This window comes from Cibotium barometz, chromosome 26 (genome assembly GCF_041138505.1).
Source record: "Cibotium barometz isolate CiBa-2024 chromosome 26, ASM4113850v1, whole genome shotgun sequence".
NCBI lineage: Eukaryota > Viridiplantae > Streptophyta > Polypodiopsida > Cyatheales > Cibotiaceae > Cibotium > Cibotium barometz.
Genome location: NC_141071.1, coordinates 16,279,102 through 16,299,192, shown reverse-complemented (window position 1 = coordinate 16,299,192; position 20,091 = coordinate 16,279,102). Strand labels below are relative to the sequence as shown.

The window sequence follows — 20,091 nt, the reverse complement described above, 5'->3', positions numbered from 1 at the left end:
ATGGTCGACGAAGCTGAAGTCATCGAGCTCGAGGAGATTCTCCTCCACAGATGGAAGCATGGTTCCGGTCGTAGACAAGTATAGTTTTGCACGAAGTTTAGGGACCTAGGCACTCATGAAGTCGTATGGTAGATGAAGATTTCTTTCAGGAGTATTGGCAAATATAGTTCGAGTACTTGGACGCTACTGCCAAGCTAAGCAGGAGGGAATGTCAGATGCACCCTGCACTACGGTGCTATGTGACACACTGGCTCAGCATTCAATGTAACGTTTTTCATCATTAGTACCCTTTTTAGGAATATTTGTCATATGCCGTGGCCCCATTGTGAGCCCAGGCACGAGCTACACGTAGCTCAGTCTCTTGGCCTTAGGTGTCAGGGTTAGTCTGAAACCGATCCCGTCAAGTGGGAAAGACTCCGTTGGACACCCACACGCTTAATAGCACAACTTTAAAACCACAAATATGAAATGGACAACTTAAAACAACTTGAAATTAATTGAACAGAAATGGAAAGATGGACACCAGCACTGGGGCCGGAACGGGCCGACCCCCCCCTCAATATATGATATATTTATTGGGAGTATTTAAAGAATACAATGCTCCATGGGTTCTGAGAACCAGATAATGTCCATGTACATATGAAAACAGTACCAAACAAGTAGGCTCGGATTTCGATGTAGAAGCTCGAAGCAGATCGACCACTGGTGTGGTCCAATCGCTACGGTCCTGTGCTTTCACTGGACTCCGCGGAGAGCACCACACTGGTGTTCCGAGACCACGCACAGACAGGCGCTCTCGTACTAACGCCTGGCTCTCCCGATCTCAGCACCTTTGGACCGAGGTTCGCCCATATAGCTTGGACAACCCGGCACCGAACGGGTGTAGGCCGAGCGGGACGAATCTTTTACCAGATTTAAACATATAATACTTTACTCAAATCTGAAAATCACTTACTTGAATATGGTTGATAGAAAACCAAAACTTGTGGTGTTTGTGTAGACTATGAAGCCACCCTTGTCGAAGGAAGAGTTGCCTCAAATAGTAGCATCAAGACAAGCACCACCACGAAGGGTACAGCCGTACAGAGGGAGAGTCGCCTGCTGTAGGTGGTACAGCTGCACAGAGGGAGCCACCTGTGAGAGCAGCTGCAGCACTTCAGTGTCACCTGGAATTGCCTGCAGGAGATGGCGTGGAGAAGCAGTCGATTAGACCCCAGCCGCCTGGTTGTATGCAGCCATAAACAGCCGCCTGCTGGGTGTGTAGTTCAGCTACACCTGGCTGCAAATCTGCGCAGCCCACCAGTAGGAGAGGTGATGGGATAGGCGCCTGTGGAAGATTAGGCGCAGCCAGTGCAGAGTCAGCCGCCTGTGCGCAGCCAGCAGCAGGGTCAGTTGCCTGTAGAGAGTCAGGCGCAGCCACCAGCAGGAGTATTCAGTCGTAGCAGAGGGTACAGAAGGTACACAGCCTGCAGCAAGAAGGGGAAGATGGCAGCAGCCGCCTGTGGAGTTGTTGAAGCAGTCGCTTAGATGGAAAGTGAGCAGCCGCCTGTGGAAGTTACAGCCAACCGCCTGGGAGAGAGGGAGCAGCGTGGAGTGAACAGCCGCCTCACAGTTTATGAAAAACAGGCCGCCTCAGGGGAACATGCGCAGAGATGGTGATTCTCTACGTAAGAGGGAAGCGATTCCTTGTCCACGCTTGAAGGGGGCCCTTTCTTTTAATAAAATTTCATGTGGAGTTAGCCTTAGTGATACCCACGAATGCATGTGGGGGATTAGTGGGGGTTGGTGACCATGCCCACCCCCACACTCACTTAAAAGTGAGGCTCCCCACCTTGGCCCCAAAGTGGGTGCCCAAAGGGGGTGCCCACTTTTAAATAAGTGTGAACCCCTAACCTTATAAATCAAAGGGGTTAGAATTAAATAACATTAAACAACATGTACCATATACTTACCACCTATTCACATGCACTGAAACTCGTCAGAATACAGGGCAGACTTCACGACTCACTGGCAGGCGTCCCCGCTCAGTAAGTAACACGTCAAACAGGCAAACACACGAATACATGTCATGCGAAAACAGTTTCAAGCATACAAAATATGTGTGCATGTGCAAAAAGTAACATGGACATATCTTCCGTTCATGGAACATGTACAAAATATCTGTCGGCACAAAACTGGCTCGACATAAAACATAAAAACCTGGTCTTCCTATGGAGTGACAGTCCCATAGGTAAGACACAGTTCCAGGCACGAGTTTCCCTAGGTGTGCCAGTCCCATAGGTAAAACACGGCACGAATACTGGCTCTTCCATGGCGTGACAGTCCCATGGATCGAACACAGTCCAGGTCATACACGGGTGGCACTGATCTGGCTCCCGTCCATACGACACCATCCTGCTAACACACGGGTGGCACCAGTCTGGCTCCCGTCCATGTCAGCAAAATACTGGCCTCTTCACATGAGACACCGGCCTGGCCTCAAGTGAACGAGACGCAAAAACTAGGAATGGACCAAATGGTCGGCCAATTGGTGACATCCCCCCGGGCTTCTAAAGAGTTGACCTCAACTTAAAAGCCTCAAGATATGCCTGCAACAATTGCGGATAATCTGCAAAATAATCCTCATTTACCCATTTGGCATCAATAGGCAAATAATTTTTAAACTTCACAAGGTATCTCCTGGAAAGCTTTCCTGCAGGTAGCTTTCTCTCCTTGTGAAAAACAATCTGTTCTGGCTGGAGGATCTCCTCTAGCTCTTCAATCTCTGGCGGATCTTCTGTGACAGGCTCATCAGGATCTGGCCCCACATATTTCCGAAATAGACTCACATGAAAAGCATTGTGAATCTTCCAATGACTAGGTAGAGCAAGCCTGTAGGACACTTCATTGATTTTGTGAATCACCTTGAAGGGTCCATAATAGCGAGGAGAAAGCTTAGGATATGATCCTTCTCGTCCTGGCCTCTTCCGAAGCCTAGCCTTCTCAAATTTCAGCAATACCCAATCACCTTCTTTGACTTCCATGTCCCTTCTATGCTTGTCAGCAGCCTTTTTATGCTTATCCTGAGATCTTGCAATGGCTGTCCGCACCTGACCAAAGGCAACATCCAAGTCACGAACATATTCATCAGCTGCAAAAATCTCATCCTTTGTGCGAAGGATGGGTGGCAAGACCACTCTGCCATAAAGAATCTCAAACGGAGCCTTTCCTGTAGAAGCATGGATTGTATTGTTGTAGGCAAACTCAACAAGTGGAAGATACTTCTCCCATGCACTCTTTTGATCTGCCACATAACACTTCAATAAATCCAACACAGCTGAATTTGCAGCTTCACTTTGGCCATCCGTTTGGGGATGATAAGCTGATGAAAACTCAAGCTTAGTACCCATATTATCAAACAAAGCCCTCCAAAATAGGCTTGTAGTCCTGGGATCTCTATCCCCAACAATGGATTGAGGCATACCATGATGCTTAAAAATATTAGCAAGAAAAAGCTTTACCATATGATCAGCTTTGATGGTTTTCTTGACGGGCAAGAAGTGAGCTTGCTTGCTAAACCTGTCCACAATAGTCCAAATAGCATCATTCCCATGCTGGGATCTAGGCAAATCCATAATAAAATCCATCGTGATACTTTCCCAAGGTTGCGAGGGAATAGGCAATGGCTGAAGCAAACCTGGAGGCTTTTGCCTGTCAAATTTCACTTTTTGGCAAGTGATACATGCACGCACATAAGCCTCAATGTCTTTACGCATGCTTGGCCAAAAGAAATACCTCTGAATCATGCGAGTAGTAGGCATAATACCTCTATGACCAGCATATGGTGGAGCGTGACATTCATCCATAACCTTTGGACGCAAATCCTTCACCACACATAGACAATTATCCTTCATGAGATAACCCTCATTGATAACATAAGAGGCATGTGAATGACCAGCCATCAAATCAGTCCATATATGGCAAAAATCAGCATCCAAATGATACAAATCTCTCATAGCAGATAGATCTCCATGAGAGGCCACTGAGACTGCAGCAACATAAGGCCTCCTAGATAGTGCATCGGCCACGACATTTTTCTTTCCTGGAGTATGCACAATCTGAAAATGAAACATGGAAAGGAAATTTGCCATTCTCATTTGCTTCTCTGAAAGCTTGGTTTGAGATAGAAAGTATCTCAAGCTTTGATGATCTGTCTTGACCACAAATTCAGCCCCAAGAGGGTAGTGTTTCCAAATCTTTAAGGCGTGAATTACAGCCAAGAGCTCTTTCTCATAGATATCCATATGAAGCTCAGCATCATGCAAACGACGGCTCTCGTATGCAACTGCATGCCCTTCTTGATTTAGGACAGCTCCTATGCAATCACCACAAGCATCACATTCAACCACGAATGACTTGTGCAAGTCAGGAACAATCAATACTGGACCACATATGATCGCATGCTTGAGCTGCAAGAAAGCATCCTGTTCCTTTGAAGTCCATTTGAAAACAGTTTTCTTCTTCGTGAGATCATGTAGAGGAGTGGCAATCATAGCAAAATGCCTTATGAAACGCCTGTAATACGAACATAATCCCAGAAAACTACGTACTTGATGTACGTTTTGCAATTCGGGCCAATTCCGAATAGTCTCTATCTTTGCAGGATCCATTGTAACTCCATCCTTGGATACAATATGTCCCAGATAATGAATCTCTGAAAGGAAAAACTCACTTTTCTTGGCATTGACGAAAAGTTTATGCTTCCGCAACTCTTCGAACACTGTGACCAAATGAGTTCTGTGTTCCTGCTCATTCTTGGAGAAAACCAAGATATCATCAAAGAAGACTCCTGTAAACTTGCGATGGGGTCGGAATATCCTATCCATCATACGATTAAAAGTAGCAGGAGCATTGGTGAGACCAAAAGGCATTACCAAGAATTCATATAATCCGAAGGCTGTCCTGAATGCAGTCTTATGGACATCTTGTGGCACCACGCGTATCTGGTGATAACCACTCTTCAAATCAAGTCTGCTAAAGCAAGCTGAGCCATCAAGCTTATCCAAGATATCATCAATACGTGGAATTGGGAATCTGTTCTTGATGGTAAGCTTGTTCAAAGCTCTATAGTCTACACACATACGGAATGATCCGTCCTTCTTTTGAACAAGAAGCACAGGAGAGCAGTAAGGTGAGGAACTGGGCTGAACCAAACCTTTCTCTAAAAGCTCGTTTACCTGTTTCATAATTTCCTCTTGTTGTGCAGCACTCACTCGGTATGCGGGTTTGTTAGGTGGAGAACTACCTGGCACAAGATCTATGCGGTGATCTTCGGGCCTTTGGGGAGGTAATTCACCTGGCAATGAGTCAGCAAAACAGTCTTTGAATGCATTAAGAAAATTTAGCCTATCATTAGACATAGCATCCACATTTTGATGATTTGGCATAAGACTATCACGCACAAAAACCAAGTACGCTGAAAGACTCTTTTTCATTGCTTTATTAATTTGGATGTGTGATACAACTGGGATAGAATCCCCTTCTTTGCCAGCATCAATAAAATGCATGCGGCCTTTATGCATAAAAGAAATCATATTAGACTTGTAGTCTTTACGGGGCTCAAGCCTATGGTGCCACGGCTTGCCCAACAATACATCACATCCATTCAGAGGAGCAACTAGGAAATGCTCATTATCAAGATAGCCCTGAATATGAATACGCAACTTCCCAATCAAAGGGGTAACCTGCACCTCTTTACCAATAAATGCAGCTTCGGCTTCAATTTGAGGTCCCATGTTTTCAACCTCAATACCCAATGCAGCTGCCATTTGCATAGAGATGAAATTGTCAGTTGCACAGTCATCAAACATAAATAATGCGGGGTGATCCTTGATTTGCCCCCAAGCCTTGCAAACCATACGCTCTTTTGCATCATGTCCTGTATTACCTTGCACATCAGGAACTGCATGAACATTTGCTTTGGTGTGCTTGTCCTCGTGCTTTGGTTTGCGATCTGGGCATTGCCGAAACATGTGGTCTTTGCTACCACAAGAAAAGCATTTTCCATCCTTAGCATATTGCTCTCTTTGCTCCGGGGTTAAGCCAAATTTGTTCTTCCTTGGGCCCTGTTCTTTGGATGTGTAATTTTCAGCTTTACCACCCTTGTAAGGCTCCCGGAAGTTCTTTTTAGGTGGCTGTCCACCCTTTTGCTGATTTGGGACAGCCTTGTCTTTCGCCTTGGAACCTCCTTGATCCTGCTTGATCTTGAGCACCAATTGCTCCGTAGCAAGGCCAGAAGCTGTGAGTTGCTGCAACGTATGTTTTGGGTGCAATTCAATACCCGATCTATATGCAGGTTGCAATCCAGAACGAAACTTCCTCTTTCTTTCCTCCTCAGAGATTAGCATGAAGGGAGTCACTTCCAGCAACACTTTCCAAAATTTGTTAACATACTGTTGCACACTCTCGTTATCTTTTTGTTCCAGCCTATCCCACTTTTGAGTGAGAGTTTGCTCTGCATTGGGTGGCAAGAACTGAGCATAAAATCTATCTTTGAATTCCTTCCAAGTAGAGATGGGATCCTTGGTGATCTTTTCGGTGATCCACCAATGGGCAGCAGTGCCTTTTAGAAACGCACCTTCGACTTTTCTGTAAAGTCCTCATCGCTAAAAGCAATGTCGAATTGTGCCACAAACGCTAACACCTTAGAGGCATCATGTTCACCATGAAAGACATCAAATTTGACAGATTTATCACCTGCTTTGAACTCCTTAAGCTTCCTGGCATGAGGCTCATGGTCCTCTCTTTTTCTTTTCCCCTTATCCAACGGGGTAGCCCTATCTGCATGGGCTCCATGGGCCGTCATAGAAGCTTCATGGGGCACGGTGGCATGTGCTCCACGAACTCGAAGCTCAGATGCATGTGACTTACCTGCATATGGCATAGTCTCTCCATGAGACAACTCAGAAGGCAAAATTTTTCTGGAAGCAGACCTGTCACCATGAGATACATATCTTGCATGCATGTGACTTTCGTGCCCTCCATGAGCACTGGCATACATAAATCTGTCAGGCTTAGTGCCTTGGGGAGAGGATACATGTCGAGAGGTGACAGTCACCTCTTCCTTTTGCATATAAGATTTCAGCCTCTGGGATGCGGGATCTCCATGCTTCAAACGAGGTGGATTTCTGAATTTTAGCTCTCCGTCATCCCCCTCTTTGATATCACCTTTGCGAAGGAGATAGGCAAGTGCCAACTCCCTTGGTTTCTTGCCCACTTCACGAGCCATTGATTCAAAGGTTACATCAACCATAGCATCAGCCTTTCTGGCTTCAATAGCACTTTGTAGATGTGGATCTTCATGCAAAAACTTCAATTCTTGCTCTTGAGCCTGCAAAAGTTTTCTCATATGTTCCATTTCAGCTTTCATAGCATCAGGGTCTTGTTCAAGCATAACTGTCTTCCCTGGAGACAGTTGACCTTTGGATTCACTATCCATAACCCTTTCAAGAGGTTTGTGTCTACCTCGCAGGGCATCAGACCCACGAGAAGCACTAGAGGGACCCCTCGAATTTGGTACTTCCAAAGGGTTGCCTTGGCTGTCCATTGTGTTCAAAGTTTGCTAAAAGCGGGATGTCCAGTACACAGGTTCGTTTCCCCACTAGGAAGAGGGAAACAACCGTGCTCTGATACCAATGAAACCGATCCCGTCAAGTGGGAAAGACTCCGTTGGACACCCACACGCTTAATAGCACAACTTTAAAACCACAAATATGAAATGGACAACTTAAAACAACTTGAAATTAATTGAACAGAAATGGAAAGATGGACACCAGCACTGGGGCCGGAACGGGCCGACCCCCCCCTCAATATATGATATATTTATTGGGAGTATTTAAAGAATACAATGCTCCATGGGTTCTGAGAACCAGATAATGTCCATGTACATATGAAAACAGTACCAAACAAGTAGGCTCGGATTTCGATGTAGAAGCTCGAAGCAGATCGACCACTGGTGTGGTCCAATCGCTACGGTCCTGTGCTTTCACTGGACTCCGCGGAGAGCACCACACTGGTGTTCCGAGACCACGCACAGACAGGCGCTCTCGTACTAACGCCTGGCTCTCCCGATCTCAGCACCTTTGGACCGAGGTTCGCCCATATAGCTTGGACAACCCGGCACCGAACGGGTGTAGGCCGAGCGGGACGAATCTTTTACCAGATTTAAACATATAATACTTTACTCAAATCTGAAAATCACTTACTTGAATATGGTTGATAGAAAACCAAAACTTGTGGTGTTTGTGTAGACTATGAAGCCACCCTTGTCGAAGGAAGAGTTGCCTCAAATAGTAGCATCAAGACAAGCACCACCACGAAGGGTACAGCCGTACAGAGGGAGAGTCGCCTGCTGTAGGTGGTACAGCTGCACAGAGGGAGCCACCTGTGAGAGCAGCTGCAGCACTTCAGTGTCACCTGGAATTGCCTGCAGGAGATGGCGTGGAGAAGCAGTCGATTAGACCCCAGCCGCCTGGTTGTATGCAGCCATAAACAGCCGCCTGCTGGGTGTGTAGTTCAGCTACACCTGGCTGCAAATCTGCGCAGCCCACCAGTAGGAGAGGTGATGGGATAGGCGCCTGTGGAAGATTAGGCGCAGCCAGTGCAGAGTCAGCCGCCTGTGCGCAGCCAGCAGCAGGGTCAGTTGCCTGTAGAGAGTCAGGCGCAGCCACCAGCAGGAGTATTCAGTCGTAGCAGAGGGTACAGAAGGTACACAGCCTGCAGCAAGAAGGGGAAGATGGCAGCAGCCGCCTGTGGAGTTGTTGAAGCAGTCGCTTAGGTGGAAAGTGAGCAGCCGCCTGTGGAAGTTACAGCCAACCGCCTGGGAGAGAGGGAGCAGCGTGGAGTGAACAGCCGCCTCACAGTTTATGAAAAACAGGCCGCCTCAGGGGAACATGCGCAGAGATGGTGATTCTCTACGTAAGAGGGAAGCGATTCCTTGTCCACGCTTGAAGGGGGCCCTTTCTTTTAATAAAATTTCATGTGGAGTTAGCCTTAGTGATACCCACGAATGCATGTGGGGGATTAGTGGGGGTTGGTGACCATGCCCACCCCCACACTCACTTAAAAATGAGGCTCCCCACCTTGGCCCCAAAGTGGGTGCCCAAAGGGGGTGCCCACTTTTAAATAAGTGTGAACCCCTAACCTTATAAATCAAAGGGGTTAGAATTAAATAACATTAAACAACATGTACCATATACTTACCACCTGTTCACATGCACTGAAACTCGTCAGAATACAGGGCAGACTTCACGACTCACTGGCAGGCGTCCCCGCTCAGTAAGTAACACGTCAAACAGGCAAACACACGAATACATGTCATGCGAAAACAGTTTCAAGCATACAAAATATGTGTGCATGTGCAAAAAGTAACATGGACATATCTCCCGTTCATGGAACATGTACAAAATATCTGTCGGCACAAAACTGGCTCGACATAAAACATAAAAACCTGGTCTTCCTATGGAGTGACAGTCCCATAGGTAAGACACAGTTCTAGGCACGAGTTTCCCTAGGTGTGACAGTCCCATAGATAAAACACGGCACGAATACTGGCTCTTCCATGGCGTGACAGTCCCATGGATCGAACACAGTCCAGGTCATACACGGGTGGCACTGATCTGGCTCCCGTCCATACGACACCATCGTGCTAACACACGGGTGGCACCAGTCTGGCTCCCGTCCATGTCAGCAAAATACTGGCCTCTTCACATGAGACACCGGCCTGGCCTCAAGTGAACGAGACGCAAAAACTAGGAATGGACCAAATGGTCGGCCAATTGGTGACATAGTCCCTTAACCCACTTGGAGAACAAGCATATAAAGCGCATCACACGTGTGACCTAGGCATGCTTATTTTATCAAGTCGTGGGTGGGCTATTAGAACAGGCCAACAGCAGTTAGAGACCACCGACGAGCAGCATATATTTCCTTTATAAGGAGGCTGTCATCCCTTGCATAAATCATCTCATTTCACCAAAGTTCATCAAGCAGTTAGTGAGCATGTATGCCTAAAGCCCTCGAGTTTTTCTAGAGCTACAAATCGGCCTTGAAACACCCGATGCTTCATCCCCTAGGCAGCATAGAAGATCCTCTCATCTTCAGCCAGCATATGTGCATATCGTTAGCAGATCTGGACTTACATAAGTGGCTTCATAAGAGTCTTCTACAGTGCTATTGTGTCAGCATATGGTTTAGCCAGCATTCGGTCTTTCACGTCCTTGCGTTTGTCTGTCCACAGTCATTCACATCATTGTACAAGTTCTCCAAAGTAATACAAGCAAATACTCCTACTTGCCGCCCCCGCCGCGCGCGCGCGGGGGGGGGGGGGGGGGGGGGGGGGGTTCAGTGGGTAATTGGGACCCAATTTGGGGTCAATTCTCATCTTCTCTCTTAAGTAAGTGGATTGCATAAGCTCACAGGTTTAAAGAAGGCTTTGTTGCTGTGTCACAACGGTCAACTTATTAGCTCTCAGGCCCATGCAAGGTTCTCTGATGGGTGCCTATAAGGTGCTAAACAATGGATGTGCTGGATGGGCAGCAGATCAGGTGGGTTGTAGAAGCCAGGAAGGTTGCCCAGATGTTCGGGCTGCAGGTACAGTCTGACTTGTGGTCGAGCTGCTGCAAGACATGCAGGCAAGCAACAGGGATTGTAGCCCTAATGGGGTTCTTACCCTCCACACTCTTTGCTATTGAAGTGCTTTCTGAAGCAGCTGGTGGAGGAGGAGTCGTCTTCTCAGCCAGTAGTCTACCAGATCAGTTTAAATTTGGCAAGTTTTGTAGTCTTTGTGCCAGATCAGTGTAGAAATCTGCAGCATACAATCATACATGATCGCAAGGGCATACAGTTCATTATATTCGAGCAAGTATTTTGTAGTAAAAAATTCCTTACTTGCTTTGTTTGGGTCTTCTGCACCTTCACACTTATTAGCTAAGTAGTTGATGAGCTATAAGCAACTGTTTCTAGTTTTAGTTTGGGTGGTGTAAATTCTGTTATTTTTGAGAAGTACACAGCAGTGTATTATGTCAATCATCATAAAGTATATCCAGGGCTTTGCACCCATTTCTTTGCATCTCATGTTGTAAAACCATTTCTTTAAAGGTTTTAGGAAAGCTTGATAGGGTGAGTGGCAATTTTAAGCTTGATGTGAGCATGCGGATCTACTCTCTGCATCAAAGCTCGCTCAAATTTTCATTTTGTTTTAATTTATGTTCTTATTGGCATGTATAGTATAAGGAGGTTGGAGAGGAGATGGTGTCTATGCTGGATGGGATGTTCTCCTTTGTTTTGCTTGACACACGTACTAATACCTTCATTGCTGCACGTGACCCGATCGGTATCACACCACTGTATATTGGATGGGGAACAGATGGTATGCCAAACTTGGTCATGTTCTAAAAAATATTTCACTTATGTTCTTCTCGAGGTCTCTCTTTAACGAATATTTACGTGTAATATTTGAAGTTTATAAACTGGCAATGCAGGTTCTGTATGGTTTTCCTCAGAATTGAAGGCATTAAAGGATGATTGTGAGCGATTTCAAAGCTTTCCACCTGGCCACATTTACTCAAGTAAAACGGGTATGATATAAAAATGGCACAAATTATTTTGTGGGTTTTTTTGGGAAGAAATTCTGTCTGGCCAGCCTTGCTGTAGTAGTCGTTTTTAATTTGCCTTCTTTTTGGCGAAGACAAATTTTTGATTATTGTTTGAGATGAAGTCAAAGTATTATGTTGGTAATTTCCCTTTGTTCCAACTCTTGCGTATACTTCAACTTGCAAGATGATTGATCTTGGGGGGAAATGATGATTTACAAGCATCATTCCTTTCTTTCACAATCAATTATGGGTTTCTTGCAACCATGATATTTTGGCAGCATTAACAGACGATATTGTCTTTTATCAATCTTCTCTCAAGAGCCTAGAAAGACTATCATCTCATGTGCAGGGTTACGGCAGGGAGTGCCAAAGCTGATTGGCTTGGCTTGGCTTGTGAGGAGTGGAACCTTGGCCCCTCACTGGCTTGGCCTATGAGGAGTGGAACCTTAGCTCCATGGCTCGGGAAAGATACTGGATGAAATCTACGTTTGGGAGGTTGTACCCTTCTATGTGTTAGATATCATCCCCTACTTGCTGGCTTCCTATTTGGTGTCCTATTTTAGCCTCTAGGGCTGACCATACTAGTATGAGGGGTTGGTCACCCCTCACTTATATTTTACCCAGATTTATTCCCCATTTATGGTCTTGGGTATTTTTCTTGGGTATTTTTCCCAGTCGTGTAGGTATTTATCTCCAGTCGGCTGCCTTCATGTAGGAGTATATATAGCCGGCATGCCTCCCTCATATTTCACTGCTTGCATTGCTTGCGTAGCTTGTCTAGCTACAGTCCCTCACTTATGAGGCTCTCCCCTCTTGCTCAGGGACATGTATTCCTTTTGGTGATGTTATTGAGAGCAGGTTCTCACCTGTGTTTCCTCTCTCTCTCTCTCCCCTGTGTTTCCACTTTCCCTTCTTCCGCTGCACATTCTATCATGGTATCAGAGCGCCGGTGATTTTCAGCGTTGGATGCTCCCTCCTCTACCTCTTCATATCTGAAGAATCCGCAACAGATAAAAGATCCATGTGAAAGGATCACACCGCAAAGGACAAAACACCCTCCTTGTTCTGCAAATACTGCAAAGAACACAAGCTCGGACAATATAAACTCTGCTCAGGATCTCTGAAAAGATCACTGCTCTCCTCCAGAAAACTGGAAACTCCTGTCACAGAAGAAAGTCTCCACAGATACAAAACAGCTCCTAAAACTAATCCTCAAGTGAAGTAGCTGGAGAAAGGCCCCCTCTGAGTGTAGAAAACTCCTGTGGAAAGCAAAACACAGCCAAAACATTGCTATCCAGCAAAAAAATAGCACTCCACCGCTAACAGAAGGCAAGGAACATTTAGAAACCAGGAAACCGTGTAGGCCAGGAACAAAACACAGGTATAGATGCTCCAAAATCAGCAAAACACTGATTGAAATCTGAAATTCAGAATCCTCCTCAAGTACCAAACTGCCTCCAAAGCCACAATCCAAACAAGAAACCCCCTCTGCAAGTGATCTGCGTCCATTGGAGAAGAAAACGCCAAACAAGGGCTACAAACTTGAAAATTCAGGTCAACCAGTGTCCACACTTCCTATGAGGAAAAAACGCTGAAGAGAAGGTACCTTCAGGTCCAACAGATGAAGCCCAAGTGAAGGTAGAGCTACCAGCAAAATTGGTTTAGAAAAACGCAGCAACCATGGCTGCAAATCTGAAAACGCAAAGGTATAAGGGGCTGTAGAACGGGCTGAATATGGAAACACTGAAGCCTCAGATCAAGAACTACTACAGAGAACAATCAGGGAGGGGAGGGATGGCACAAGATAACCAGAAGGTACAAGCAAAAGGGAGCCCAAAGAGCTCCAAGATCAGGGCTAGGGAAAGCAAGCCCAAACAGGCCAAAAAACGCAGCCTATTTGGGACAACTATGTTGCTGTCCAGACCTGGAAAAAAACACCTGAGAACCTTGAAAGGTGCTGCCAAGAAGGACAGGTATGCTGTCCAAAAAAAAAACGCCCCTGTCACCTGTCAGGCTACCTAAAGGCTGAAAACTGACGCCTTGAAGAGGAGGAACTGCAGCCCACTGAAAGAGGGAAGAATCAGCCCTTGAAATCCTGAAACACAAGCTTCATCTGGTGAAAAACGTAGATCTGTCCATGGGCGGAAAAATGGGATCTGGTTCTACTTCTGGAACAGTCTTCTACTATCTGTGATGGTTTTGAGGACTTTGTTTACCATTGCAGTTTATATTCCTGCTTCCCTTCCTCATTGTGAGGAGTCTATCTCTACATGTGATGCTTCTGAGGATGCCCCTCCCCCTACTAGTTCTGCAGGCCTGTTGTTTTGGAGGATGGTCTTTTGGACCCAATGGGATGCTTTGGATTTGTGGTTGCTAACCGTGCCTGGGGCTTAGTGGTACTTCCAGAGTCTTTTGGATTTGGATCAGAATCAGGTTGGACTTATATTAGCTCGACGATATATATATATATTTTTTTCAGAGGGGGATGTGGAGTCCTTTCATCTTGCGATGCCCACCTCCGTGGTGTGTACTTCTGTACAGCTTTGGGCAACTCATGTTATGGAGTTTGAGAAGATGGACCCCATCTTTTGTACAGAGTCTTTACATCTTGCAATGCCGACCTTTTCAGAGGATGCTTTTGTACAACATTTGGCTACTCTTGGTACATAGTTGGAGCAGATTGACTCTATTTCTTTTGAAGGTTCCAGTGAGGAGCAGTTTGCTTCTCCCCGGATTGATTATATACAGGATCTGATCTTGGTTGGTTCTGAGGGATTTCATACCTTCTCCAGGCTGGATACACGACATTCGACTTCGGGGAGTGTTCTTACACTTGGGTTTGGAACCATTATTTGGAGCAGCACGTCGCAGCCTACGGTTGTTTTCTTCAGCTTGGAGTGGGGTACCTGGCAGCTTGTTCTGTTGCTTTTGTAGCTGAGTTGTTGAGGAGATTGCTTGTGGAGCTTTCTTGGTACTTGTTTCTGCAATCTTTCATCTTTGATCGAGGACGGCATCTCTAGCTTCTTGGAGTTTGCTCAGCATCCGGTGCTGAGAGGGGGTGTTAGATATCATCCCCTACTTGTTGGCTTCCTATTTGGTGTCCTATTTTAGCCTTTAGGATTGACCATGTTAGTCTGAGGAGTTGGTCACCCCTCACTTATATTTTACCCATATTTATTCCCCATTTATGGTCCTTGGTATTTTTCCGAGTCGTGTAGGTATTTATCTCCAATTGGCTGCCTTCATGTAGGAGTATATATAGCCGGCATGCCTCCCTCATATTTCACTCCTTGCATTGCTTGCCTAGCTTGTCTAGCTGTAGTCCCTCACTTATGAGGTTCTCCCCTCTTGCTCAGGGACATGTATTCCTTTTGGTGATGTTATTGAGAGCAAGTTCTCACCTGTGTTTCCTCTCTCTCTCTCTCTCTCTCTCTCTCTCTCTCTCCCACATGATATTGTATCCCCTCACTGTACTCCACTCACCTCCATAGCGTACCCCCCCCCCCCCTTCACTATATTCACACCCTATAAGGGTTTCTGTTTACCTTCCAGTTCCAGTATCATTTTCTAGGTGCCAGTAGTATCATCTTTATTTTTCATTTTCTGGTTTTTTATCCAGACATTGTATCAGATCCACCATGATGTAACTTTTTGGTCTCATAGGTCATTATGGCCTTTTGAAGACGTTAATATAACATTTCATTTTCTCTCTCTCTCTCTCTCTCTCTCTCTCTCTCTCTCCTCTGTGTTTCCACTTTCCCTTCTTCCGTTGCACATTCTATTACTATGTTGTTCTAATCTTGTGGGTTAAGCTTGTATTCCATGTGATCTTTCGAGAGGAGTCTTATAGTTGGCCTATGGGGAGTGGATTTTGAGACTCGGTTTCGAGATGAGTTTCTCAAGGCAGAGGATGAGTTTAATGTGTCCAAGTTTGTAGACTTGGATATGCGGAACATGTCTTGACACATATTTACGGTAGTTTAGAGTTGCAGTCCCACGCGGGAAACGACTTTGTGTGGATTATTTATTTGTGGGTTGGCACAAGAGCACAAACTTCAGGTGAGGAACAAGCATAGAAAAACGCTTGAGGGTGCCAATAAGTATGCTAGGACTTATGGGGAGAAGATGGCTAGCCAAACACAGAAACACGTCCCTCTGAAATCTCACACTCCATGTAGTTCAGAACAGGGTTTCCAGCGTAAAAGAAAGTATTGGGAAAGCTTCATGAAATCAAAACCAAAACCAGGCTTTGGTTGATTTCAATCTAAAGAAAGAGAAGAAAACCCTCTAGGGTCTCCACGGGTTTCTCAGTTGCAGATCTCTATCCAAGATTACCCGGCGTCTTAGATTTTTTGATTATGAATCTAGATACAAGATAGTAAAATTATTAGATATAGACCATAGGTAGAGTAGATGTTAATATGGGAAAGTAATTGTATTTCAGCCTTGATGTTCATGTAGATTGGAAGGGTCATACTTTGTTCTTTGTTATGGAGGGTCTCCGGATATGTCTTAAGGGTGATTTTGCAGTCTTGCCGTCGACTCTTGTCAATTCAAATTTAGATTATGAGGTGTTTCACCGTGTTCTTGATCACCTTACATCTAATGTTAATTGTTGTTTGAATGCTGTCAAGTCGGTTGCTTGGGAGACGTAAGGTTTAGAAGGTATCGAGTCAGATTTTGCACATATCTTCCCTACGGAATTGCCTTATGCTTACCGCCCAGTAGGTTGGTTGATCATAAGATTTGTTTGCTTCTGGGGTCTCAGCATGTGAGCATTGCATCTTATAGGAGAAGTCGGTTGGAGGAGGATGAGATTGCTTGAGACATAGATGCAAGAGTAAATCTCCCTGGGGAGCTCTGGTGCTTTTGAAGCACAAGGATGGTACTTGGCGGATGTGTGCAAATAACAAAAAGCTAAATAAAGTTACAACTAAGAATAGACATTCGTATATTGGTTATCATGAGATACGTATATCACGAGATTGTCAGGTGGCATACTCATGAGAAAGGGTTGTATGCAATTATACACATTGAAATTTTGGAGACATTACTTGTACGGATTCAAATTTGTTGTCTGGACTGACCATGAGTCGATCAAGTACACTTGTGATAGACTTGAGTTGAGAGGGAGGAAGGCACGATGGACAGAGCTTATGCAAGACTTTGTTGTGGAGATTCAATATAGGAAGGGTAGTTTGAATCAGGCTGCAGACATTTTGAGTCGTATTGGAAGGTGAATCTTTTGAGTTTCACCGAGATTAATGCTGACTTATATGATCTCTTGAGAGGGTTGTGTCGAACCCATGGGCATTTCGGTTGGTATTGGCAGTAGGTTCAGGGAGGGAGCTCGACAGTTTTAGACCATGACTCTGGGATCATACCACCTATTAGGGTGGCTGGTAGTCAGTACTTGATTCGGGACTGGCTTTTGTTCCGGGATGATAGAGTGTGTGTATCGGATTGTGTTGAGATTAGGAAAAGAATCCAAGAACACGCCATCCGAGGGTACAATAGACCTATGATTTGGTAAAACGGACGTTTTACTGACCTAAGATGAAGACGAAAGTCCACGAGTATGTGATAAAATGTCATCGATGGCAGGTGCATAAGGTTGAGCACCTTAGGGATGAAGGATTGTTATATCCTCGGGAGATACCTTTTGAGATACTGGAAAGTATTTCATCGATTTTAATATCGAATTGCCGTGGACCAACAGAGGGCATGATGCCATTTGGATGGTGGTAGACAAGCTGACAAAGATGGCGAGATTTTTACCTACAAGGTCAACTGTGAGAGCAATTGATTTGGCACAATAGTTCGTTGAGCAGCTTTTTAGGTTGTATGGATTGCCTTGTGACATAGTGAGTGATAGGGATTTAAATTTTTTTGGACATTTTTGGTAGAGATTGGAGACTACCCTGAGTATGAGTTCCTCTTGTCATCCTCGGGCGGATGGTGAGATGGAGAGAGTGAATCAAGTTCTAGAGGATATGCTTCGTGCATACGTGTTAGGCTATCATTTAATGAGGAGAAGGTTGGAAAGTTGTCCCCTAGGTATTGTGGACCTTATTGGATCTTGAAAGGGTTGGTGAGGTGGCTTATAAGTTAGAATTGCCTGCTAATGTAAAAGTTCATCCAGTTTTCCGTGTGAGAAGACTCAAGGAGAAATTACAGGTAGAGGTTGAGAACTTGTTCTTTGTTCTAGATGAGCTGGAGCTTATTTTGGATCTCAAGGAGAGAAAGCTTGGGAATAATTTGATTCCTGAGTATAAGATTAAGTGGGAAGATTGGGCGGAGGAGAACTCAACTTGGGAGATAGATGCTAGGTTAGATTAGAGATTCTTTGACGTTGTTTCCTAGAGAGGAAAGGCCTTAGGAGGGGAGGGATGTTATGTACCTAGCACTAAACCTTCTGGTTAGGTCCTAATTTGGGCAGTGTTGTTGAGCCGTGAGTTTAGGGGAAAGTTGCATGTAGGTTACATGTGGCTCAGGTTCATCATTATTGGTAATCCATGGTTACGGGCTATTTATGATTGGATGGTCATTTATGGCAGCAATAGTCACTATATAAGTGACTTATGTGTTATTGAGCATATAGAGTGTTATACTTGATTATTGGTCTGTGCTTGGACTAGAGTAGTCTTACTCCTGACGTGGACATGGTGTTCACACGTGAAGCAACCTCGCTAGTTGTGGGCACCAAGTATTGTCTAGAGGTAGAGTGGTTCATCTTCAAATCTGCATTGCGGATTGCTTCTCAATACTTCCCCAACAGCTCACAATGCATGGCGATATGGATTGCATGCATGCATCATCCTCTGCATTGTAACACCAAGATCCAAACTAGACATGCCATCCAGACGGTTTTGCAGTTCATGCTCTGTGTCATACACATATAGCTGTGCAAAACGTGGGCACTCTCCTTGTCCTCCATTAGGTAATAATGTTCCAACAAAATGATATACATTGCCATGAAATCGAAAACCATGCATTGGATACCACAGGACCATGCCGCTTTTTAATACAGGATGATTGGGTTTTCTACAAAAGTTGCCTTTGTGTCATGAAGTCGTTCAGGACAACTCTTCTCCATGATGTCCATGACACCATCATTGGTTGTCACTGGGGCATGAATTCGACTTTGGAGAAGCTAGAAAGGCGATACTATTGGCCAAGAATGAGGCACGATGTGTTTTACTTATGTGCAACACTGTGAGGTTTGTCAGAAAGTGAAAGCTCCTTGTGGGAAGAAGATAGGGTTGTTAGAGCCTTTCTCCATTCCCGAAGGACCTTTTCAAGATATATCTATGGATTTTGTGACAAATTTGCCTTCCAGTCTAGGTAGGCATAATACTTAGTGCTTGACTATTCTGGATAGATTTAGCAAATTTGTTATGCCTATTTCATGCAGGGCTAATGTATTATGTGACCACCGAAGACGTCACCCATTTGTTCATTCGGCATTGGTATTGGTACCCGATTGCTGGGATTCCTAGGACCATAGTGTGAGACCGAGATGCCAAGCGTACCAGTCATTTCTGGAGGGTGTTGTTTGACAATTTTGGTACTAAACCTAACTTTTCTAGTGCGTTTCACCCACAGATAGATGGCCAGACATAACTTTACAACCAGTTGGTGTTGAAGTGTTATGTCCATGATCAACGAGGTCAGTGGGAATCTTATTTGCCTTTAGTTCAAGCAGTTTTGAATGATTCGTTTTCTTTAGCTATTGGCAGGACTCCTTATGAAGCAGCATTTGGAAGACTATTCCAATCGTTATTGACCAAAACCTCGTCTTCAGTTCTTGAAGCGAACAGATTGACGGAGTCTTACCAGGAAACCTTGGAATCAGTCAAATTCAGGCCTGCTAAAGCGCAGGAGGCATACACTCGACAGGCCAATAAGGATTAAAGGGATGTGAAGTTCTCGGAAGAAGATTGGATCTATCTTTAGATTATGAAGCAACGGCTGAAACGGGTGGCAAGCGATGCCCAAAGCTATTTTTCAGAAGCTTCATACCTTTTCCTATCCAGAGAAAGATCAATGAGGTGTCGAAGTTGAAGCTACCTCCGAGCTGCACTATGCACGACATATTCCATGTGAGTTGGCTAAAACAATATGCTGGTGGTCCGATCCCTCGAGAGATTAAAGACGAAGCGGAATCAGACGTTGTTGACGAAGCTGAAGTGATGGTTCCCGAGTATATCCTTCTACACTGCTCAAGCACGGGTCTAGCGGAAGACAAAGACAATTCCTCACGAAGTTTCAAGAACGAGGGACTCAGGAAGCGGTTTGGCTTGACAAAGAATTTTTGACTACCATCCGACTTTATTGATGGACTATCTGGAGGCTATGCTGCTTTTGTCAAGTTAAGTAGAAGGGGATGTCACATGCATCCCGCACTTGGATGCCACGTGGACATACTTGTACAATAGGTGCAGAAGGTGGAGTGGAA

General features: G+C 45.1%; 1 protein-coding gene across 3 annotated transcripts in view; it reads left to right on the top strand.

Annotated features, from left to right (window-relative positions):
- LOC147623725 (asparagine synthetase [glutamine-hydrolyzing] 2-like) overlaps positions 1-20,091 on the top strand; it is a 93,550-nt gene that overhangs the window by 16,598 nt on the left and 56,861 nt on the right. For all 3 annotated transcript variants that reach the window (XM_086820338.1, XM_086820337.1, XM_086820336.1), the window contains 2 exons: positions 11,266-11,407; positions 11,520-11,615. In XM_086820338.1, the coding sequence (XP_086676464.1) occupies positions 11,266-11,407; positions 11,520-11,615 (238 nt within the window). The remainder of the gene's footprint in view (positions 1-11,265; positions 11,408-11,519; positions 11,616-20,091) is intronic.